Genomic DNA, 25,584 nt, shown 5'->3' with positions numbered 1-25,584 from the left:
AGGCAAGGCATCGCTGCTTCTGACTTTGATAGCAGTGACATTCAGTAACTGTGGGAGCTTAACCATAGGTGTGTCAGTGGTGTTATGCTTTCAAAGACCAACAGCAAACAAGAGCAGGGAGGCAGTAAACACGCACCTGATATCTGCTGTCATCCCGTAATGGCATGCCAAGGTACCTCTCAGAGAACGCTGATGCTGTGCAAATGAGAAGTGATACTTTTTTAACAGTGACACCAGCAGACAGTGCTTCTCAGCTGCAGCTAAGTACCTCAACAAAGTGGAGTTCCTGTCATCTTGAGCCCAAATGAAATGCTTTCAGGGTAGAGGAAATAAAACCTTGTGTAGCTGAAAGTGTCCTCTGTGTCATCTTAAGATTGTAAAGGATGTTATTTACACTGAGCTATAAATATGGTTTTGTATTACTAAATATGTGATTCACCTCACAAACATTCTGTCAAAGGTAAACCGATTTGTTACAGTCAGGATAAAGCATACCAAAATACCTGTCTTTATTATGCTCTGTCTCCATACAGACACAGTATCAATTTTATACTTGCATGTTAGACTTAAGTTGCCAGATGGAAAATAAGAAGATATCCCAGCTGTATGTGATATAATATCCAAATGTAAATTCAACATGATGCAGAGTTTATGTAGGGATTTTGTACTTACCATAGAGTTTCCAGTCTGTCACTGGTGACATTGCACACGCACATTTAAAGAGGCTGTCAGTAGACTTGAGCATCATTAATGTTATGTATGCTCCATAACCCTGAGCAAACAAACATAAACATTTATGTTACTTCAATCTCTAAACTCATAAAATATAACAATGAAATACATTCACTGCAGTCATTGAGTGGAAATTTAACACCTTCAAGCATTTCTCTTAATAATCTACAGTACATTAATTGAATCTGAAAAAACATACAACATATTTTCAGCAATTTATGAGGAAAAACAAGCATTTGTTTTTGAAAGACAACCTTGAAAACAAGTTCTGTACCTGTATTTTACTCAAATGCAGAAGCATATAGTTTGTGTATGGCAAACATATGCTGCAGATTTAATTAACTGAAATCTAATTATAGACAAGGCATGTGCTCACCTTTCCAAACACAGCTATCCGTGTCCGATCAATATATGGAAATTTCAGCATGTATCTGAAAGAACAATCATATAAGCTACAGTTTCAAACACCATTTGAAACACCTGAAAACCATCTGAAATATTGCAACAAGACAGCTGAATGTTAAAAGGTGATCAGTGATCAATTCTTTCACAATCTAAAATTGCTAAAACTTCTCATTCAATTTTGTGTATTGATTTCATTATATTTCTGATTATTATTCATTTTAGTTTTCAGTGTTCACTGTAAATATGTAGGACCAACCTCAAGGAGAGCAGTTGTGTCAGCAATCATATCTGGTGTCATTACTGAGGATTAGTGGAGAACTATCTGTGAGCAAATCATCTGGTTGAAAAGACTGCTTCTTACATTAACACTGTTCTGATGAGGCTCTAATTTGATCATTTTAAATAGGTTTTCTAATGAAAGCAAAGTAATTAGCAAGTAGTTTTATCAAACAGGTTTGTTTTACAATTAGGGTTGCTGCAATCTTTACTGTTGCTATAGCAACACACTAAGTTGTAGCATTACAATCTATCATGCTCTAAAGAGACCATTTCTAAGGAAGTTCTTTGCTGAAAGAGACGAATAAGACACATTTGTCAAATGACTCACCCCCACTACCACAAAGTCTTTGAGCAATTAAAGAACAACTCTCCGATATGCATGTGATTTTCATGTGCCAGCCAATCACACACACGGTTTGACCTACATCTAGCCCATTGTTCATTCAGTAAAAGTCTTTACATTTCAGTACATTATTGTGCAAAAGATTTTATGTTTTTGTCTTCCACTTGAGAACAAAATGTTATATATTAGATATATGAATAAATGGGTGATACTCATTTAAACATCATTATGTGCTGTGTGTGATGATTACAGAGCTTTGTTCAGTGGAAGTGTTTTAAATAGAATTGTGAAATTATTATTATGCAAGAATTCTAGGTTGTTAAAGGGAGAATAAGGCAAATTTGACAACATACTCTACTGCTGCAATCTGGTCCTGAACATCAACAGTCCCCAGTCTCTGGTGAACCTCGTGCAGGATCCTCTGACCCTGGAAGCCACTGCCCCGGCCATCCAGACGAGCCACAATGACATTATCAGAGCTGACCAGGACAGAATCCCAGCTGAGAGAGAAGCGGTCACTCACAGCCTGACCACCAGGGGCGCTGTCACTGAACAGGGCACAGCACATATAAAAGAGGTTCAGAGATTGAGAGAACTCAGAGAATAAGGGAAACAAAAATAATTAAAAAGCTTGATGCATTTTAATGGTTTAGTAAAAGTGACACATCAGTATGTTGGTGCACCGACAATTGATTATTGTTTTTAATCATTTTTGGTAAAATCTGATTCTTCTGAAAATTAAAATATGGAATATCATCACCCTTAACCTTTAAATGCGTTACTGTGTGATGTAAACACTCCTTTCAGTTTACATTATTTTTACCTGCTGATTATTCAAATGCAAGTGAAGAAGAGTCAAAAGGGTGCAAAAGGGTACCCTGTGATTTACCTTGGTTAACATGCAAAACTCAATACGGTCAAGGTGTCAGGGATTTGATTACACCTGGGCTCTCACACAATTCTTCTGTCTTCTATTGCTCATTGGACAAAAGCTTTATGATATGTATTGTATTTAATGTGGTACATACACCATCAACAGTAATCCATAGTGCCGGGAATCAGAAAAGTCTGGTGGGTAGGAGATCTTCAAGGGTAAGTCTGTGAAAAGAAATTAAACAAAAGCTAGTGCACCTATACCACCAATTCACCTTGGCTTCAGTAACAGTACAAAAAACAATTATTTATTCTCACCAAAATGTTCCACTGGAACAGTTCTGAAGTCAGTCAGCTGTATCCTTTTGTACTTCAGTGCTGCCTTCAGCAAGGAGTTGTTCTCAAGGATGTAGTAATCTGTAAGGATGAGGGCAATGTGTTTAAATGATGAGAGTCCAGAAAGTGCTGCCAGTAATCTAAGTGTCACTGCATACAAATGACCCATAATAGCACAAGGATTTGTCTTTTGAGCCAGTGATATAATAAGATGAGATGGAAAGTGCAGGTAAGATAGATAAGATCGGGGTCTTGAAATATAGTCTCATTTTATGGTAATTTAAGGGTTTGAGGAGCTGAATACATTCCTAGATTCCATCTCTTTGCAAATAAAGGAGAATGTTGAGAAATTATAAGATTGTAAAGTAGATTGAAATATTCAACCAAAGACTTTGGTAAATAAAAAGGTGTGTGTTGTTAGATTTCGAATTATAGAAAAGAATTCATGAAACATCTCACTGAAAAAATAATTCTGAAAAATCCCCAAGCTAGATATAGTTTGTTACCTGTAAAAGGAAACAAAATGATTTGCTGCTGACCTTGATGCAAACCATAATAATTTGGTCATTGGTATTACTGTTAAATTGTATGAACACAAAACTATATTCAAAAGGTTTGAATTCTGGATGGTATTTTATACAGGCCTCAAAAACAAGAGCCCCACTATTTTCTCCACACATAATAAACAATGACTCTCTGATTTGGCCATTTTTCCATTCAAGCCATCTGAGAAGCAGCTAAATGAAATGGAATTCATCCAGCATTTCTAATGGAAAACCTAAAATCAATAGACATCTCATTATGAAACTGCCAGGGGCCTTGAGTTCCCAGCTGTGGATGGAAGGGCTATCCAAACAACCCTGGCCAAACTGCTAGCTTCTCTGCAGCACAGCTGTTAACTTCTTTGGGGAAAAATATTGATAGACATAAAGGCATGGATAACAAGATGAAGCATGTGTGCACTATGAGTGTATGAGTGTAGTACACCACGTGTGTCCGTATTCATGTCCTTGGGGGTGGGGGTGGGGTGGTGGTCAGAATCATGTGGTCTTTTAACTCAGCCAGCTCAGAGACTGTGCCAGGGTAAAAAGGAAACCTTATCAGCTCCCATTCAAGTTTTATGTTGACTACATTGCAAAAGATTCAACCCTTGGCTGCAGCAATCCTTCAAGGCAATCACTGAGTCAAATGTTTACACTCTAAAACAACTGGCAAGAATATGTGCAGTCAGAATTTAGAGAACCACTTTCATCCCTTCATCCTTCCAGCAGGGTGGATATATTGCAGTGGTCTTATCTGGTCTTCTTGACAAAAATACTCTCAACCTTTTGACACAAATAAAGATAAAGCTAAAAATGGAAACCTTTTAATATTTTGAAGAACAAAATGACCAAAGTGACACTGCCTTTTTTTTAATGGTAAAGTTACCTTCTCTTGCAAGAAGGAGCATGGACTACATTCCTCCATGATCCCACTAAAAAGTATTCAGAGCTACTTGCACTGTATTAGAACAATCTGGTAGGCATTACTGTATGAAGATGTGCTTCCATCTAAGACATACCCAACAGGTTAAACCTAATTGGTCCCAAGATGTTTAGGAGGCAAGTCACTTAGTGGTACGTCAAGTCTAAATCAGACCTGAGTGAAGCCATATTTAATGCATGGTGTTTTCCTCTCACTGTATTTAGAAATGTTGTAATATGTGGAATGAGAATTGAGACAATAAGAGCTGAACAGAAATGAGGGCATTGAAAGTAAATAATTAGTTTTTCAGTTTCAAGTCTCATTTTTTCAGTTTCAATTTTCAATTTTTCTGTCTGCCACAGACTGATTACGGGCAGTGGGACCACTCACAGCCTGGAAAATGTGACACTGGCCTGGTTTTCTCCACATTCAGATTCAAACATTTATAAAATTATGTTTTCATTTTAGCATTATGTGGAACTGACTGTAGATTGAGTAAAAAATTAATTTAAACAGTTGTAGTATCAGGCTGCAACATAGCAAATTTGAAAAAAGTGAAGGGGGTCTGAATACTTTATGAATGCACTGTAAATAGATAATTACGTTTCAGTTTTTGTCATGTTGAACCCAAATGTGTCAGGCCAGAATTAGGTATTGCTAGCCAGCTTGGCTGGACATTATGCTTGATGTAAAATCACTGAAGACATAGCTGGATAGGCTGCAATATCTCCACCAGGAACAGATGTTTGATGTTGCTGTTTAGTCTTGGATTTCTCATTAAAAACCTGGCTACCCTGCAGACAATGACTAAGATGGTCATCACATCCCGTCATTCTCAGAAGACTAAATGGAGCCCTTACTTGAATTATTGAGGCTGTGTAAGATCACAGTAGGCGCTCCGGGTCCTAAAAGTGAAAAAGAAAAAACTTGTAAGGAGCTTAAACAATATTCTGTTTGAAGGATTATGTGTGCTGTATAAAATATTGTGAAGCATAATTTTACAAATTATTGAAAATAGTGAAAAATTCTTGGCATTGTTTAAGCACAAATATAAACATAATACTGTCAATTTTTTGTGTGAGACATGCTTTTCCACTTACATAAAAATCAGAAAACAGCAGATGGCTGTTAATTCGATTTTACTTGTCATCTCCTCTATCTTGCTATATCAATTAGGGCTTAAAGGCCCCTCACATTGCGTCCCTAATAGTCTCAAACTGTCAAATTAAGTCAGTTCCTTTCAATCCCCTTTTGCAAAATACTTAGTCAGAGATTAATAGATGGCAGGTTTGTTCAATAGCTCAGCTGTGGCTGACTTTTTTCCTCAGCAGACCTCACTGCTCCACAGCCACATTTCTCCTCTGCTTTCTTTGCACTGAAACACAAACTGTAGCTCTTACTTTATTCCCTCTGTTGGACTTATCTGTATGATGCTGGATTAGCTTTGACCTTTGCATTCATTGTGTCACACAGACAAATGGCTTCATTATGTGTATGTGCAGTAGGCTGAAAACACTAAACCAATCAGAATCATTTTTTGAATGGAATTAAAAGGATTGTGTTGTTCTTGATGAAAACAGGTGTCAGACAAGCTTGTCAGGGTTACGTGATCTTGGCCCCCTGAAGACAAGAAGCTCTCGCCATTCTTTTTATTGCATTTGGGAAAGAGAACAGTGTTACTGTCCAATAAATCACCTCGCCAAAACCCAAATGCTTTTGAGTGTAAAGGGCTTTGGTCTGCTGAAAATAAAATGAAAGCAGAAACAATATGAAGAGTTCCCCTCTATTAAATAAGCTGCTCATTGCTCAATATATTGCCTAAAAGTAATTATACACACTAGAGTGGCTAATTGTTTTAATTTTATGCCCCTCATTTGGAGCTGATGAGAGATGAATTTAAAATGAAATAGTTGGAGGGTGATAAATTACAATGCGCAAACACGCACATATGCCACATGATCTCAGTACATTGGGATGGTGAAAGAAATAAGCTGAATTAGAGACATAATACACTCTATTACCCCAATTTTCAAAATGGGAGGTTTGAATGTGTTATCTGTAATCATCTGTAGTTATGTTTTCTTTAATTGTCCAGATACATAATTTTAGGTTTGAGGCTATTTACGTTTACTGCACTACTGTATTTTTAGACAGTCAAATTTGAATACTTGTGTATTTTCCAAAAATAAACCTGAGTGACATCTGCCATGCAATGAAGGTGTAATTTCTGTCAGATTCAAGAATTCATTTTCTGGGAAGAAATAATGATGTAGGGTTTGCTTATTTCCCTGTTCTATTTAATGTAGTGATACTGCAGTTATTATATATTATGATCAAGTAAAACAGAAAGTGTGCTGTCCTCAGACAGGCCATTTTAATTAAAAGCTTGTTGACCTTTGTCATGGGAGATGTAAGTCTGGAAGATGTGTTAGCTAAAACTTATTAACCTTTCCAAAAGACTAGAGTTTCATTCTAATTTATTCATCTATGGGCACAGTCATTAACAACTGTGGGTAATACTGTTCCCCCAACTGTGGTGGTTTATATATATATATATATATAACATAATGAAAAATAAATATGCTTTGATTATTAATTAGTTTTTTAGGCAGACACTAGAAGAAATTAGAGCAAAATTCTAATATTTGATGCCCTACCTTTACAGTGCAGGATGATGTGCTGGTTTGTGGAGCTGATGTCAGCATCAAAGTACAGACAGTGAGCTTTATTTAGCTCACATGTTAAACATCTCCGTGGGAACAGACCCACAGTTTTCACACTGAGGAAAGATGATAATTAATTAAATAATAGTACCTTTTGAGCAAATATGTGTTAAATATAACAGAAAATCATTTAAATAAACAGATCACACCAAACTAGCAGTGAAGATTTGCAGTGATTACTCCGTAAATTGATTTGTGAAGTTACAGACAATGAATTTATTAGATTTTATTATTTTATTAACTTATTAGCTTGATAATAGATTAAGTAATTTAGCCACAAAATCTGAACACTCCCTAGTTCTAGCATTTCCAATATGAGAATTTGCTTTTTCTCTGTTATATATAATTGTAAACTGAGTATTAAGCTTTTCAATTATTAATAGTAATCAAAATACAAAGGAGACATAATATACTATATAATACTCTGGCATCAGAAATTTGAATTTGAATCAAAACACTTAATACTGTAAGTACAATAGCTGTCAATACCTAGAACTATAAAACAAATGAAAAACAAACCTGAAAAGTTGCCGTCTTCGTGGTGAGCCCTCTGTGCTGAGAAAATAACTGTCAACAGAAAACAAAGACAACAAAAGTAAAGAGACATGTTAAATTAAATGCTCATTGCATCTTTGTTATTTTGGATATAAGTTGAATTCATGAATTTAATTATCAAACCAAACACTCTTCTTTGTATAGTACAAGTGGAGTATCCAAGCCAAACTGAAGAAAAAGGGATACAATTCAGTGTCCACTGTCTGATGTGAGTCATTAGTGGGCAGACTGGATGGTAATAGAATCTAGATCATATATCAGGCATCCTCTTTCTTTCTTTTTGTTTTGAAGAAATCCATTTCTAAAAGTTAGACTTACAGGTCATCAGAGTTCTCATCGTAGGATATGATCTTGGTCACCTCCCAGTTTCCTGAAGTTAGATGTCGGACTTCATTCTGATCAGCTCTGAACTGAGAGAAACAAAATACAATGAAGACAGGTCATTTATTTGTACCCGAAAAGCAACGGTAAACATCCTTTGATTCTGTATGTGCTACTCAGCTGTCAGGCTGTCTCTTGTGCAAAATGTGATGGTTATTTAGATGTGTGACTCATTCAATACCTATAATATTATCTATACAGGCACAATGCAAACATTAGTGCTGTGGCAGTTTTTATGCAATTTGCCTGGCGTGCTAAGTCAAATTTTTTGGGGGTCTGCCTTTTTGGCTTTTTTTTTATTTGTTTTTTTTTTGGCACCTAACAAATACTTTTGTGCCAATATGGGAAAAGAGGCACAGCTCAGGCTGTGATAAAGATGAGTACGTGGTTCAGTGCAACTTTGGTTTTTTTGGACAATTTGTTAAATTTTACTGTGACCACCTCTTATCACTAATGCAGGACATTTTTCAGACTTGACTTGGTGGGGCCTCTACTACAAACTGATATATGTGTCAAAATACAGGGATTAAGAAAGATAACAACAATAACATCCACAAGTCACAAGTGTAGTCTTGTGACCCAGAGTTCTGCTGACATGTCAGTGCTGCACGTCTGTGTGATGAGTGCACTGCCCACACCTTGTAGAATGTCAGATATTTTCTGTATAGTGTATTAAAGATGTTTAGATTCATTGCACAGGAACTGAAAATATGTCTTTCATCTAGAGTTTGTGATTCGAGATCAGAATCCTGCGGCTTGCAGTAAGAATGAACTGGTTAAAAACAGCTGATCACAGGAGAAAATGACAAGGTTAGTTTTCAGTAAACACTGGGCCCAGTGGGGTTTAAATCACACAGTCCTTTTTTCACTGTTTTGTCTTCTGCAACAGCTGTGGTCTCAAACCATCGAGAAGCAGACTTTTTACTGTGCAAATGCACTAAGGAACACCCTAACACCACATAATGCTTATACACAATAAAGGTTATAAAAATATAAGCTCATGACATTAACATCTGGACTCTTGTCATCGCAGCTTTAAATTGAGACCAAAAGCACAAATTGGTCTTTGAGCTACTCAGATTTAAAATCTTGAGCAGATGTTGCATTAAAATGAACAGAAGCCAACAATACCATGCCTCACATGATGTACCATTAAATATATGTACAGTAATTACCATATGTAGGTAGGGCGAGAGAGACAGAGTCATGCACGATCTACCTGTGTAGAAAACGACTTCCCACTGAACACAGAATATTGGCTATGACTCAGAGTAAACACAAAATTAGATCACACAAAAACCTGCTAAGCATTCATCATGTACTTCTGCATGATCATTTTCCAAACGATCAGATGTGTGGTTTGTCCTTTTCTCATTGGGCACTTCGAACACGCTCTGTGATGCAAACATGCAGGACTTCGGCTTCTTCACTTGAAGTGCATTGCTTGTGTGAAGTGGGGGAAGTTTTGTCAACATTCTGGGGAAAAAGGGAAGCTTGTTGCTCTTTGTGATAAAAATTAACTGACTAAAAACAGTTGATTTTGGAAGAACATGATTGATTAGCTTTTAGTACACACTGGGCCCATTGGCATCCTGATGTGAATTGTTCTGTGTTTTTAGCAGAATGTGTCACTTTTAACTGTAGTGTCAAATCATACAGAGGCAGCCATTAGCCTGCATGAGTGGTACAGTAATTGATGTGGTCAAATCATATCCTATCTGCAGGGCACTGTAACCAATAGGTCTGGGAGTGGTTCCCCTTCTTTAATTTCACTGTTATTTTCATTTATTATTGGAAAATCCCAGGGCTTAATCAAAAGTAAGTTTTTCCATCTATTCCTTTAATATTTAGTACCTTTAGTACCTTAGATTTGACTCTCAGCTACCACTGCAACACAAACCAGGTGCCATCAGTACTCTGTACCATAGAGCAAGAAACCTTCCCACCTCTATGGAGGTCAAGAGAAAGGAGGACAGACATTTGAAGAAAGCTCTAAAAAAACTGCATCTACCCAAAGTGGGCTTTCAACAAGGCAACATCATCAGGCAGAAAGACAAATGAACAAGCTGAGGCTCACGGAGGAAAAACCTACTCATTCCCTATGTAGCAGGTGTTTCAGAGAGGCTTACAGGTTCAGACCCACCAACACACTGAGAGAGACTGGTTCACCGGAAACCAAAACAAAATAGGAACAATGTAGTACATGCCGTCCAGTGTCAGGAAGAATGCTCAGAACTCTACATTGGAGAACCCTAACAACCACTCAACAGGAGGATGGTCCAGCACAGGAGGAGCAGCTCCTCAGGTCCTCAGTCAGCTGTGCACCTGCATTTAAATAAAACAGGACACTCATTTGAAGACAGATGTACATATTTTGGACAGAGAAGAAAGAGATGATTTGAGAGAGGGGCCAGAGAAGCTATATATGTTCAAGTGGAAAAACCCTCCCTCAACAGGGTTGGAGGGCTCAGACATAACCTGTCTTCAATCTACCGGGGTGCTCTTTCATCTGTTCCCAGGAAATTAAGGAACACATCAAATGTTTTCCAGGGAGGACACACTCTGCAGCAAGTTGGTGAATCATAGGGGTCACATGAGTCCACCATTAGATCCTAATGACCCTCACCTGAGCTCACTTCTATTCTATATTTACTTCTATATTCACTTATCCTTACTATTCAGGCCAGGTGTGAAGTGAAACCAACTCAGGAGTGTGGGTCTAACAACCTTCACCGCATTTACAAAGCTCTATGGGACTAGGGGTGGAGTGAAACCAACCTGGAAGATATATTGGATTTTCAGTTTCCTACCAGCTTTGCCTTAGACCGAAAAAGCCACTTGATTAGTGGTGAAATGTTTTGATCTAACTAGTAGCAGTCCAGCTACCATGACTCAACTTATAGATGCTGTAATATTTCTGTTGATGACAGGTTCTGTTTATTAGAAAGATCATTGTGCATGAAAACATATTAATTTATGGATAAGCTGAGTATAAATTTGACTTTCACCTGTGTAGTAAACATGGCGATGTGATGAAACTCTCCACGTCCTCCTTGTTTGACTGGCACAGTCAGGAAGAATCTGCTGCCATCTCTGGAAAACACTGGTTCTTGGTCCTGCAGAAAGCAAAGAATGATTACTTAGTCAAATCAATCAACACATTTCCAGTAAACACTGGACAGAAATCAACTTTTCCAATCATGCCTGACTTTTATTGTAGGTGTAAAATGTTGTGAAGCATGATTTTAAGTATCTTGTTTGCAGAGCATTACATTATGTAAACAGCTGAATTCAGCAGCATGAACAAATAGCTACAGATGATTATGAGAGATGGCCTCCACAGTAAAACCACTTTTTCAGCCTGAAAGTAATAATTTGAATCTATTTTATATGAATATATGTCTGTTTTCTACTGGTGAGATTTCTGTTCGAAAAAACACAACAAGTGAACCCTTTTCCCAGGTAGTTAGCATGACTAGGAAAGAGAAAAGAGCACCATTTATCAGTATCTGAAACTCTGACTAAAACAAAGTATATCTACAGGAGCACTGCACCCATTTTACATGTGGGACATCAATTTCTTCATTATAGGGAGTTCAATTCAAACTCTGAATACAACTGTGCAGAATCCTCTGTGGCTCTGGATGAGATTATATACATTGTTTAATGGGAAGTGGGAAAGCGCTTGGTCAATACTAGTGTTTGAAGTGAGGATACCTCAGCAGAAATTGGTGCATCACTTTTGACCACTTGTTTTGAAATGTGTTTCTTGCAGACTTCAGGCGTTGACTTTTGCAGTAGGATCATAGCTAAGGTTTCTTTCTGGTGGCTTTTTCAAGTCCCTGTTTGTGCACTCTGCACAGTAGAATGGTGCATTCCTGTGTCTGCTCAACCATCCTACAGGTTCTCAGCAGTCATATGGAGCCATTTTGAACGTTATTACACCATTAAATGGCGCTTATTAGTTTTTATCACACCCATAATTGTGGTCCAGAAGGGGCAAATTGTATCTAACAGTAGGCCACAAATGTGCATATTATTGATATTGCCTATTAGGTTACCTCCAGCAGGCATAGTAATTATAACTGGAGCAATAGTTACCATTTGTATAAGTGTATAAACAGCAATCAAAGCTGCCTGGGTAGGACAACAAAATGTAGATTTTCAGATGGAAAGGCAGTAATTCATTTCCTGTTCCAAACCTCAATGTCATTCCTTCAGTGAGTATGTTAAAACCATGATCATTCCCTATGTCTAATAATTGTAATTGTTGAGCTTATGCCTCATTAAGTAGTTTTTGTACCCATATGTATGCTGTTTGGTTACTGTAACTGATAAGCACATGATAACTACAACAACCACAACAACTACAAGTAAGGCCCTACTAAACCATATCTAAGCTCCTGATGGCAAATCTGTTTACAGCCTTCTCTGCTTTGTATGCACAAGTTACCTTCATTCTATTCACAAACGTTGAAGGGTTCAGAGAACTTATCAGATGACAACTCCTAACGACCTCTGTACCTGTAATACTGTACCTTAACCTGCCTAACAATCCTTATGAATTACCTAAGTTGTTATGTTATAACATTCTGAGACATTAGACATTTTTTTAACCCTTGTATTGTCTTCAAATTTACTATACACCTTTTGGCCTCCTGGGTATAATTGACCCATTCTGTGTTGACTGCTTATAAAGAATGAGGTATAAAATGATCACCAATTTTTTAGTTTCATCTTTTTAGTGAACTTGTTTCCAACATAATAACATAATAATATATTGTACACTTATGTTTTAATGTATAGTATGATAAACCTCATTTAAATAAAATAAAATTATGCCTCATTTTTTAGTAAAAAAACAGAAATTCTATTTATTTATCTATTCTATTAATATCAAAGTTTAGTCCAGATATTGTGATATTGTGTGAGGATTTTACACCAGGGCAAAGGGTCACTTGGATAGTAAGCCAATGTGGGGGTTGAATGTTTGCTTGACCCTTTGATGGTATGTGGTTCTGTCCGTTTTATTGGTTTAGTGTTTTAGGGTAGAGGGTTGTAAATAACTGCCAACAATTTGTTTCTTTAATGGTAAGAAGGCTGAAGATAGGTACCTAAAGAAACATGTGGGGGTCTGTTCAGGATTAGTCCACAGTACTGTATATAAACCTGGTGTTGTAACAGAGTCAGAGGATTTCTGCAAGGGCGTCCTCTCCGGGCCCGTGATTCAACCTGAGATGATTCATCACACTTGTGGTTGTTTCTGAGAATTAGCAACTCTCAAACTTAAAGAAATTTCCACAACACCCTTTACATTTTTTTAATGGCAGCAAATACACTTTTTGTCCTCCCTAGTCAAATTGACCTGTCTAGTTTGACAGTTTATTAAACATAAAGTGTAAAGTGATCATATATGTAACACCATTCTGTGTTACATATTTTTAGCCAACATCATTCCAATTACCACTACCACTATTTTAAACTTATTTTACATCTCTTATTCTTTTTATTATGACAACAGCAGGATTAAGTACATAAAATAAAGTTTCACAGCTATGCACAAGGCATTAGCAGTGATGGACAATAAACTTCTTACTCAGGTAGCCTACTGCAAGTATAATAATCACTAATGTTGTAACAGTAATGTTTTATTTTTCTGCTATTTTCTACTTACAGTGGGGTGAAAAAGTGTTGGCCCCCTTCCTGATTTCTTATTTTTTTGCATGTTTGTCACACTTGTTTCAGATCCTCAAACAAATTTAAATATTAGTCAAAGATAACACAAGTAAACACATCATGCAGTTTTTAAATGAAGGTTTTTATTATTAAGGCAAAACAAAATCCAAAACTACATGGCCCTGTGTGAAGAAGTGTTTGCCCCCTCAACCTAATAACTGCTTGGGCCACCCTTAGCAGCAACAACTGCAATCAAGCATTTGCGATAACTTGCATTGAGTCTGTTACAGCGCTGTGAAGGAATTTTGGCCCACTCATCTTTGCAGAATTGTTGTAATTCAGTCACATTGGAGGGTTTTCGAGCATGAACCACCTTTTTAAGGTCATGCCACAGCATCTCAATCGGATTCAGGTCCAAAGTCTTCATTTTGTTTTTCTTCAGGCATTCAGAGGTGGATTTGCTGGTGTGTTTTGGATCATTGTCCTGCTGCAGAACCCAAGTTTGCTTCAGCTTGAGGTCACGAACAGATGGCCAGACATTTTCCTTCAGGACTTTTTGGTAGACAGCAGAATTCATGGTTCCATTTATCACAGCAAGACTTCCAGGTCCTGAAGCAGCAAAACAGCCCCAGACCATAACACTACCACCACATTTTACTGTTGGTATGATGTTCTTCTTCTGAAATTCGGTGTTACTTTTACGCCCGGTGTAATGGGACACACACCTTCCAAAAAGTTCAACTTTTGTCTCATCAGTCCACAGAGTATTTTCCCAAAAGTCTTGGGGATCATCAAGATGTTTTCTGGCAAAACTGAGACTAGCCTTTATGTCCTTTTTGCTTAGCAGTGGTTTTCGTCTTGGAACTCTGCCATGCAGACCATTTTTGCCACTTTCTTATGGTGGAGTCATGAACAGTGACCTTAACTGAGGCAAGTGAGGCCTGCAGTTCTTTGGATGTTGTTGTGGGGTCTTTTGTGACCTCTTGGATGAGTCGTTGCTGTACTCTTGGGGTAATTTTGGTCGGCCGGCGACTCCTGGGAAGGTTCTCCACTGTTCCATGTTTTCGCCATTTGTAGATCATGGCTCTCACTGTGGTTCGCTGCAGTACCAAAGCTTTAGAAATGACTTTATAACCTTTTCCACACTGATAGATCTCAATTACTTTCTTTCTCATTTGTTTTTGAATTTCTTTGGATCTCGGCATGACGTCTAGCTTTTGAGGATCTTTTGGTCTACTTCACTTTGTCAGGCAGGTCCTATTTAAATGATTTCTTGATTGAGAACAGGTGTGGCAGTAATCAGGCCTGGGTGTGGCTAGAGGAATTGAACTCAGGTGTGATAAACCACAGTTAAGTTATGTTTTAACGGGGGGCAAACACTTTTTCACACAGGGCCATGTAATTTTGGATCTTGTTTTCCCTTAATAATTAAAACCTTCATTTAAAATGCATGATGTGTTTACTTGTGATATCTTTTTTTATCTTTTTTATCGTTTTATCTTAGACTAATATTTCAATTTCTTTGATGATCTGAAACATTAAAGTGTGACAAACATGCAAAAAAATAAGAAATCAGGAAGGGGGGCCAATACTTTTTCACATCACTGTATATTCCACTTCATTTCAGAGAGAAATATTTTACTCAACTGTAGTCATTTGTCACCTATAGTTACTTTGCAGACTCCAGTCCAATAAGGCAGATATCCCCACTGTGGAGTGAAGTGGTGCTTAACTGAATTCACATTTGACAGTCGTGAAACCCGCACTGAATAAATATCTCACTCAGTATTCAAACAAATTCTGTCTCAGAGAGAGACAGTGTACCCAGAATCAGCCGCTGGCATTTGCAAGAAAAGTGCTGTAGATCTATGAGGTCTTATGTGACAATCTTAAAAAAAATACATTCGTGTAAGCACTCTTTGCACTCAAAGACAACCTCACAGTCAGTAAATGAGCATCCCATAGATTACCACCTTCACAAAGACAGGCAGCTTTGGTTCCAATATTTTCAAGTGGTTAAATTACCCACTGCTCAGGGCTATATGATTAAATCCTGCCAGAAATGTTCTTTCGTCTGCCTTCATCTCTGATTCCCCAACTTTCTGAGAAAATAAAACATGCTAAAGCTGGGCACACCGTTTCATTTGGAAAACAAATTAAATAATGTGTGTTTTATACTGAACTCACAGAAATAATAGTTTGAAGAGTTATTTCACCAGATCTAAAAGGGACATGGTAATGAGCTATGTTTTTGACATGTTGGCTTTTATTTGATCGCAGGTTTTTGTATGTCCATTGTTCACATGACATTACTAAGACAAGCCAAGATGATGATAATCAAATAAATTCTATACAGCAATCATGCGTCATTGAAGGCCATCTTGACAAGAAAAGGTTGAGTATTTTACTTATGGTGAACACACCATTAAAGGCCCAATTTATAATGTAATTTTGCACAGCATCTGCATGAGCTATATAAATTCAATGGAAGCACTGATTGCTTCTTTGATTGTCATTTTGATTCTGGGGATGAATAGAGCCTTCCTTCAAGATGCAAAGTATTAATTCTGTACAGGGAAATACACAGGAAAGGCAAAAAACTGATTAAGTTGTCTTCTATGACACATAAAATGAAGAGATTATCCTCCTTTATGTAATAAAAAGAAAACTCCTTATGTCATCTGTGCAGTCAGGTTATTATGACCTTTATTTATATTTTACTGATAGATAACCTACTGCAGCCAACTTTACCTGCTTGGAAAGCCAGAGCTCGGAGCTTTCTTCATGTCTCTGCAAAAGATATCAGAGCAATATATTAGACTGGTGTTAATTTCCCCAGATCATCAAAATTCTCTCATCTTCTACATTCTGTCTTTTCTGGTACTCCTTTGTATTTCTACTTGACATATTTAGCTTTAATACTAATGAACATATGTGGTGCAATCCCATGTTTTTTGGATAAAATAAAGTTTGTTTTTTTTTATGTCATGCATTTTTTTAATGTTCATATTATGTACTACTTGTTTTGGTATCACACTTAAATGAAATGTTTTCCACACAGAATTATCTGTCAAATAATAGATACCTTATATTGCAGTTTATTTTAATATGCCACTGGGGACAACATTCCCAGTCCCAGCCTTCATTTCAAACCAGTATGCATGAGCAGGAGCCAGAGTTTTGGCAGGAGATTCTGGACGCTGTGTCCAGGCCTGAACTAAGCTGACTTTTGGCTGGGCAGCATGTTTGTTCATGCAAATCACACCAAATCAGGAACCATAGAACTGGAGAGCAGCCTGTTGAGTCCCACAGTTCAACTGCAGGGTTAACACTGCTCTGTGTCTTCTAAATGTAGACAGAATATGTAAGGATTTCACTCCAGCAGATAAGATGTGTTTTCAGCAAAGTTTTCATCACACCAAGTAAGGCTCAGAAATACAAATTATTCACAGGGCTACTTAGTGAACCACTGTTGTAAGAAAGCTAATGGCTAACAAGTCTTGAAGCAGTATGTACTGTATGTAGCTCTAGAAGGAGCAGTACCCAGTATATAAGTCAAATCAAGTTGATTCAAATTTTTTATTTGGCACATGTATTTAGGCCAGGTGTGAAGTGATACCAACTCAGGAGTGTGTCGCTCTCACCTGATTTACATAGTTCACCTAGTGAGCCTATGGGACTAGGGGTGGAGTGAAACCAACCTGTGAGATAAATTGGAGGTTCCAGACCAGCTTTTTCTGACTGATGAAGCCACTTGGATGGGTGGTGAAACATTTGACTTAAAAAACTGAAAGTCCAGTTGCCATGACTCAACCTTTAGATTACTTTCTCAGGTTAAAGGTTACATTACATACAAATCAGAGTTTAGATTTACACGTCACATGATTTATTTAGGTCCTGCCCGATCATTTTGCTCATACTTCTATCAACCCTCACATGAAAATAGTTTAGATGCCTTTGTTCATTGTATGCTGATGTCGTTGGATGTATGCATGATGTATTCAGTATTTTTAAAAACTTTTGCATCTCGAGTAGAATTTAAAACACTTCTGTGCCTGTGATTGTGACAATGCTTGTCTGCAACTGCTGAAAAGGTTAATGAATGACTCAAGGTACCTGCACCTTCTGTCTAACATGAATAATAGATGCCACCATTTTTGCCATTCTTACTTAGATCCTAACAGCAACAAAGAAGGTAGAAACCACTTTGTCGATAAAAAGAAAAAAGTATTTAAATTGACTTGTGCTTGTGAAAAGGTTAAAGAAGATGAGTGCAGAAAACAAACACTACAAAGGAGTGTTACCCTGGAAATCAAATCAGATCTACAGTAGTACCACAAGCACAGTAACCAGGCTTGATCAAATACTATAAAACCCTTGCAGCAAGCACTTCATACAGTTTGACAAGTCCTACTTAACCTTACATGACATAAATGTGGAGCAGTATACTGCATTGCACAGGAAAGAAACTGCGTTTTTTAGGTTTTGTAAGCCAGCAATAACTATATATGTAAAAACAGCAAGGTTAGATGCTTTTAAATGTTTCTGTCTCATTTACTACCCAAGGACACACTTATATTTTTTATCTCTCTTGTTCACAACCAGTACCACAAACAAACACACACACACACCGTGACGCAGGCTCCAGTGGTAGTGTCACACACAGTCAGGATAGAGATGTTCTGGGCCCGGTTCAACCACCTGACAGATGTCTTGGTATTGCTGATCCACTTCACCATGGTCACATAGTGTTCCCTATGGAAAACATTATACAATATAAATTTGCTAAATAAACTTAAGCTAAAATGTACAAAAATGTGTGTTATAAGAGAATCTTAATGAGCAGTGCAGAAGTACTAGGCTAGTTTACAAAAGAAGTCATTAACATATAATAAAAATTTCATGTCTTATGCCTACTGTCTTATACTGGTTAAGCTGAAAAGGTTTTGTGACACTTATAATTATAATGTCAAAAAATGTGCATCTAAAGAGACTGTCGGTTAGCCCAATGACATCAAGAAAAAATGAAACTGAGTGTCAGCACAATACAGTAAATGAAATGAAACCACTGAGGGGTAGCATAAATATATCAAAAAGAATTTACCCTAATATCAACCTTTGAGCAACCCCCCACAAGTTATTTAATCAGATCAACCATTTGGAAGAGCACATTATGTTGAGAAAATTTGTTGAACACAGGACTCATACAAACAAACTGTGGGGTCTAAAATAATAATAATAATAACAACAGTGATCATTTGTTTTTACTGATTGTTGTTATTATTGCCCTATGGAGAAAAAAAAATGTTTTTTCTTAGTGGGGTACAGATTTTATCATCTGTTGCAACAAAAAAAACTTTCAGAAAAACAGGAAGCAAACCTTGTGAAAACAGCTCCAAATAGTCCTGATTCTGTTTTAAAATATAAATTGTGTCTATATCACTTTCTCTAAAATTTTGCTAAAAATGGTTAGTTGGAAATTGGTCTCTAATTACTCGGGTTGCCATATCTAAAGTACCTTTTTTCCAAAGAAGCTTGCTGTAGAGAAAGCATCCGAAGTCAAAAATTTGATTGATTGTTAAAACTTCAGCAGACTCTGAATTAAAAACATTTTTACTGGTATTATTGGTTTTATTTGGGTATTAGTATCTTTAGGTTTGTTATAATTTTCCTGAGCATTTCAGCATCATCTAAATCGAAACCATCCAGTGTGGCCTCAAACTGTATCCTGGATGTTTCTGTTATGGCACTGTATTGCTGAGATATATCAGACCCAATACTGATGGATTTTCTCTCAAGTAGTCTGCAAATTCTTCACATCTGACAGCAACAAACTGGTTGCTAACTGTGTTAAATCACCCTGGGATTGCTTATCAGACCTTTCAAATAAAACAAATCAAGATGCTGCTTTTATGTCATGTTGCTAACATTTTGTGCATGAAAAGCATCATTTAATGTTAAGATTTGGTGAGCATTTCAGACTTTTTGAGGAAGAGCTCAGTCTAGCATAATTCAGTCACTCCAGTACAACTACTGCAGCAAGTGTAGGAAAAATTCCTGCTGACATAGAATAAATTTTTATCAGTAATGTCACAGGGTATTAATTGCAGCTTTCACACTGAATTCTGGCATATAGTGATGCAATGTCAAACTCTTGGTTAGGATGAAAGAGCTAACTTGAATGACAAATGACAAATGCAGCTGACTCATCATGTAAGAACAATAACCTCACTAGAACGTGACAGGTTAGTCATTGCCTTCTTTTTTTTTAGCTCATTCCTTAACTTAAGTGAAAGTACAAGTTACAGTAGCTGCAATGCAGAGGCACAGCAAGCTGCAGTGTACAAAATTTACCAATTAAAAGTGTCAAGTGTCTAGAGGGAAAAAGATGATCATCCAAAGTTTGAAATGTCCAAAGTTTCCTTTTTGTGGCACAGAAGCTGATGCAAAATTTTGACAAACAAAATGCAGCTTCTCTTACCGTAGTTTTAGGGTCTCTGGAGGCATCAGCTCCAGCGTGTGTGTTGGCCCGTAAAGATTGACTACAAAGAGCTTCACCACCGGATTGGGTTGGCCAGCCTGTGAGCAGAAGCAACAGTCCAGACTTTAGACAAAATCTCACATTATTTCAAGGGGGAAAATTTTTTATGCACCACTATTCAAAATGGTAAGAGTGACCTAAAAAGTGCTTCACAATGATAAATTAATTTAGAATGAATAATTAAATCAGAGCAGCCATTTAAAAACACTTTACCTTCTTTAGACAGATATGTGTGGTGTCCTGCAGAGAATATTAAGAGTTTTGTCTGACAAGCTAAACAGCAGACATGAGAAAGACTGCTGATTACACATAATGGGTTGCAGAAACAGTTCACTGAAGCAACTGTAAATTACAGGCATTTGGATTTTGGCAGTGGTGTCATTTGAACACTGTTCTGCTTACAAATCTAGGGAAAAACATCTCACAGACATTGCAATGATTTTGAGATCAGTGCTATATGATGTTAAATGAATGTCAGAGGTTTATTTGTTACTCTGTGTAGTCATCATCTTTTTCACTCCACCTGGAACAACTTGCTCAACAGTACTTTGATTTCCCATGCTTCCCAAAATGACATTTAAGGCTTCACAGAGAAATCCCTATAGAAAGCTACGGAGAGAACAAGTGATGATTTCAATCAGAGATAAGTAAATGTAGCTAACCAACTACTTTGTGATAAGCAGTTTATGGGTATGATCACAGCAGTGCATTCTGTTTCAAGTGGGGTAATTAGTTTGTTGCCTCTTTCACAATGTATAGTTTCCCTGTATGGTGGATAGTGACAGTACTACACACACTCTCTGAGAAAGAAAACAAAACATGTTTCTTTTAGCATGCTATTTTCACACTACACTGAAAATACACCAAGGGGTAATAAGAAAAAAGAACCATCACAAAATATTGTTAGTGCACTATTCTGTGTTTTGAGAAATAAATATTGGTTCCAATTACTGTTTGTCTGCCCGGGGCACTCGGATTACAATTAGCTAGTACTGTAGCTAAATCTGCACTAATACAAATCTTTGCATGAAATTTAATAAGTCCCTGACAGATAAATGTAATACACCATGTTAAACTAATCTTCAACATTTTGGCAAATACTTATTAGCTTTCTTCCTGAGAGTACATACCTGGCTCATGACTGTGTGTTATATATAGAGCTAGAGTCCAAATGTTGTTGACACCTCAGGAAAAACCCCAAAATGTACATTCAAACATTTCTGTTTGAATATATGGGACATATGAGACATGTTCACCAATGAATGGTGAAAGCTGTTGGAGGGTACTGCTCCTTGAAGCCAGGAAGATAGGTAGTTTCCCCTACCATATGACTTACAGTGGGTACGGAAAGTATTCAGACCCCTTTAAATTTTTCACTCTTTGTGTCATTGCAGCCATTTGCCAAAATCAAAAAAGTTCATTTTATTTCTCATTAATGTACACTCAGCACCCCATCTTGACAGAAAAAAACAGAAATGTAGACATTTTTGCAAATTTATTAAAAAAGAAAAACTGAAATATCACATGGTCATAAGTATTCAGACCCTGTGCTCAGTATTGAGTAGAAGCACCCTTTTGAGCTAGTACAGCCATGAGTCTTCTTGAGAATGATGCATCAAGTTTTTCACACCTGGATTTGGGGATCCTCTGCCATTCTTCCTTGCAGATCCTCTCCAGTTCTGTCAGGTTGGATGGTGAACGTTGGTGGACAGCCATTTTCAGGTCTCTCCAGGGATGCTCAATTGGGTTTAGGTCAGGGTTCTGGCTGGGCCAGTCAAGAACGGTCACAGAGTTGTTCTGAAGCCACCTTTGTTATTTTAGCTGTGTGCTTAGGTTCACTGTCCTGTTGAAAGGTGAACCTTCAGCCCAGTCTGAGGTCCTGAGCACTCTGGAAGAGCTTTTCTTCCAGGATATCTCTGTACTTGGCCACATTCATCTTTCCTTCAATTGCAACCAGTCGTCCTGTCCCTGCAGCTGAAAAACACCCCCACAACATGATGCTCCCACCACCATGTTTCACTTTAGGGATTGTATTGGGCAGGTGATGAGCAGTGCTTGGTTTTCTCCACACATACCGCTTAGAATTAACGCCAAAAAGTTCAATCTTGGTCTCATCAGACCAGAGAATCTTATTTCTCATAGTCTGGGAGTCCTTCATGTGTTTTTTGGCAAACTCTATGCGGGTTTTCATGCACTGAGGAGATGCTTCCGTCGGGCCACTCTGCCATAAAGCGCCTGCAGTGATAGTTGACTTTGTGGAACTTTCTCCCATCTCCCTACTGCATCTCTGGAGCTCAGCCACAGTGATCTTTGGGTTCTTCTTTACCTCTCTCACCAAGGCTCTTCTCCCACAATTGCTCAGTTTGGCTGGACGGCCAGGTCTAGGAAGAGTTCTGGTCGTCCCAAACTTTTTCCATTTGAGGATTATGGAGGCCACTGGGCTCTTAGGAACCTTGAGTGCTGCAGAAATTCTTTTGTAACCTTGGCCAGATCTGTGACTTGCCACAATTCTGTCTCTGAGCTCCTTGGGCAGTTCCATCGACCTCATGATTCTCATTTGCTCTGACATGCACTGTGAGCTGTAAGGTCTTATATAGACAGGTGTGTGCCTTTCCTAATCAAGTCCAATCAGTTTAATTAAACACAGCTAGACTCCAATGAAGGAGCAGAACCATCTCAAGGAGGATCAGAAGAAATGGACAGCATGTGAGTTAAATATGAGTGTCACTGCAAAGGGTCTGAATACTTATGACCATGTGATATTTCAGTTTTTCTTTTTTAATAAATTTGCAAAAATGTCTACATTTCTGTTTTTTTCTGTCAAGATGGGGTGCTGAGTGTACATTAATGAGAAATAAAATGAACTTTTTTGATTTTGGCAAATGGCTGCAATGACACAAAGAGTGAAAAATTTAAAGGGGTCTGAATACTTTCCGTACCCACTGTATATCATAGCATGTATGGATTCTAAATTATGCATACCTTGGGGTATGGGTACTGCTTTCCTTTGGGATATGCCATGCCAGTGAAACGAGGTAAAGCCATGTTGGGGACTAGACTATCATTGAGGACCAGGAAAGCCAGCCGCTCTCCATCAGGTGACCACCAGTGTGCCACATGGGTCAGAAGGATTTCCTCTGTTTGGACAGAGACACAGAATGACACGTTTATTTCAGCTGAGAAATCAATACTGCAATTTTGAAAAAATTAGCAAAAAAAAAAAAAAGCAAAATTTTTACTGATTGACAACACAAAATAATATTACATATGATCTGCCCTCAGGCCTTTCAAGTCACTATGTGTAAGCAAGCTATACCTAATGGGATCAAAATGAAGGAAGATTGGAAGAAAGACATGGATAAAGTGATAAAAAAGGTAAACAAGAACACATGCAAAAAATGAGCACATTTGACAGTTATGCAGCATATATAAAACAACTGCCTTTTTATAAGCCACTATGAATAGAATTTAGTTGCAGTTGCAGTATTTTTGTCATTTTCAAAACCACAAAAGCTGAAAACTTTCAACTTCTACAATAGCAGCTATAAACCACCTAGGACAAAATATTTTAGTCTGTGTTTGCTTTATATCTCTGATGATCTTATATTGATGTTACATTAACAAATCTACATGATGTAAAAAAAAAAAAAAACAGTGAAACTGAGCTTGTGCTTTGCGCTAGAAAGTCTCACAGCCTCTGCTTTATGCCATAACATTTTATGTGCACATCATACACCTTACTATTCCTGCCATGATTTTCCATCTTAGTACAAATTTTTGACAATGGGACTAAGATGCCAGTGACACAAAAGCATGTGCTCAGCATAGACTCTGAATCAGACATTTGGCAGGACCTAATTTCCTCCATTATTGTGTCCTTGTGTGGTAATGCTTTTCAATATCTAGAGTTCTCCTGTGGATTACACAACTGTTTCTCTCCTGCAATCTGTGCCACACCCCTCCACCACCAGCCTTGTGTTCTGTCTTTTCCCACTTGTCTGCTTTCCTGGCTCAGTTTTATTCCCCTTCTTCGTAAATTCTGCTGATCAGTGACTGCACTGACTCCAAAGCTGATAAGAAATCCTAGAACGGCCTCAACTTCACAGAGCACATGAATTTCCCCACACACAAACACTGATAGTCAACCAGCAATATTTGAATTCATAAACTTTATTTCACAAATCCATTAAAACTGATAAATCCAGATAAATACAATCATGTTATCCATCATCTGTGAAAAGGGACTCCACAGAAGCTGGCCAGAGCTTGTAAATAGGGGCCCAGACAGCAATTAACATAGAATCACATAACTTAATGCTAATCTAAAATAACCAATCCATCCACAATCTATTTGCCCATGTCCGTTCCATCACCTGGCGATCTCTATGAACTTTTATCTTCCCCACAGGAAAACTGAACAATAACTTTTTGCAACTTCCACAACATCTCACCATGTTGCTTTCCTGCTCCACTTGATTAAAATTAAAATATGGCCAGTCTGGTTTAATCACTGTGCTTCCTGGCGAACATACTATTTGCACTTTCCAAAGTGGAATTCAGACCGGTGAAGATATCCTATAGATGATCAAGGTGATGCCTTTCCTTCATTATGTCAACCCAAAATTAAATCAGTCTATAACAACCTATCAACAGACACCTCCACTTGAACTTTACCCCCTGGCCCATTACAACCCAACCTCCTCTTAGCCTTTGACCTCTCCCACAACGTAATGAGAATGAAAACTGTCATCAGAACCCAGTACCCTATCCCTTACAAACCTCTTAAAAAAGGTTCTCCCTAGTGCTTCAACCAAATCCCTCCTGCCCTCAAACTTGCCTTTTCAATCTTTATCCTCAGAAAACGTGGACTCAACCCAGATTCATCAAGCACCATCAAACCCATCCCCAAACATATTTTTTGTGCAAAATCTGGGAATGTCTTTTTGCAGCCCAGCTTAAAGCCCATTATGACTCTAATGACTTATTTAAAAAGATTCAACTCAGTCAAAATGCTACATTAGCACACCTCAGAGTTACCAAGAACCTCCTGATCTCTACTAACTGTGACTATCTCACCATCCTTGACCCTGATGCTAACTTTGACCATCAATCATGACATTCTCCTGTCTCACCTGGAAATACAATACATTTGAAATAAATAATCAACAGCCCTAAATCCACTATTAACTTTTCCCTAGCAATTAACAATACCAGTGTTTTTCCCTCCTCCAATATCAGAGTATCATCTATTCTAGCAGAAGTTTTACAATGTCTTT

At 37.7% G+C, this 25,584-nt stretch overlaps 1 protein-coding gene across 1 annotated transcript in view; it reads right to left on the bottom strand.

Moving 5' to 3' along the window:
- The window catches only part of dpp10 (dipeptidyl peptidase like 10), a 219,841-nt gene that overhangs the window by 10,168 nt on the left and 184,089 nt on the right, over positions 1-25,584 (bottom strand). Inside the window, exons 9-23 of the mRNA XM_026295426.1 lie at positions 23,291-23,445; positions 20,249-20,346; positions 18,399-18,522; positions 16,519-16,557; positions 11,100-11,207; positions 8,029-8,120; positions 7,675-7,722; positions 7,090-7,211; positions 5,293-5,337; positions 2,951-3,049; positions 2,788-2,857; positions 2,113-2,307; positions 1,109-1,163; positions 673-772; positions 137-195 (exon numbers count right to left, since the gene is read on the bottom strand). Coding sequence (XP_026151211.1) covers positions 137-195; positions 673-772; positions 1,109-1,163; positions 2,113-2,307; positions 2,788-2,857; positions 2,951-3,049; positions 5,293-5,337; positions 7,090-7,211; positions 7,675-7,722; positions 8,029-8,120; positions 11,100-11,207; positions 16,519-16,557; positions 18,399-18,522; positions 20,249-20,346; positions 23,291-23,445 — 1,409 coding nt within the window. The remainder of the gene's footprint in view (positions 1-136; positions 196-672; positions 773-1,108; positions 1,164-2,112; positions 2,308-2,787; positions 2,858-2,950; positions 3,050-5,292; positions 5,338-7,089; positions 7,212-7,674; positions 7,723-8,028; positions 8,121-11,099; positions 11,208-16,518; positions 16,558-18,398; positions 18,523-20,248; positions 20,347-23,290; positions 23,446-25,584) is intronic.

This window comes from Mastacembelus armatus, chromosome 21 (genome assembly GCF_900324485.2).
Source record: "Mastacembelus armatus chromosome 21, fMasArm1.2, whole genome shotgun sequence".
In the NCBI taxonomy this organism is placed as follows: Eukaryota; Metazoa; Chordata; class Actinopteri; order Synbranchiformes; family Mastacembelidae; genus Mastacembelus; species Mastacembelus armatus.
The sequence above is the reverse complement of the archived record's forward strand: the minus strand, read 5'-3'. Positions and strand labels throughout refer to the sequence as shown.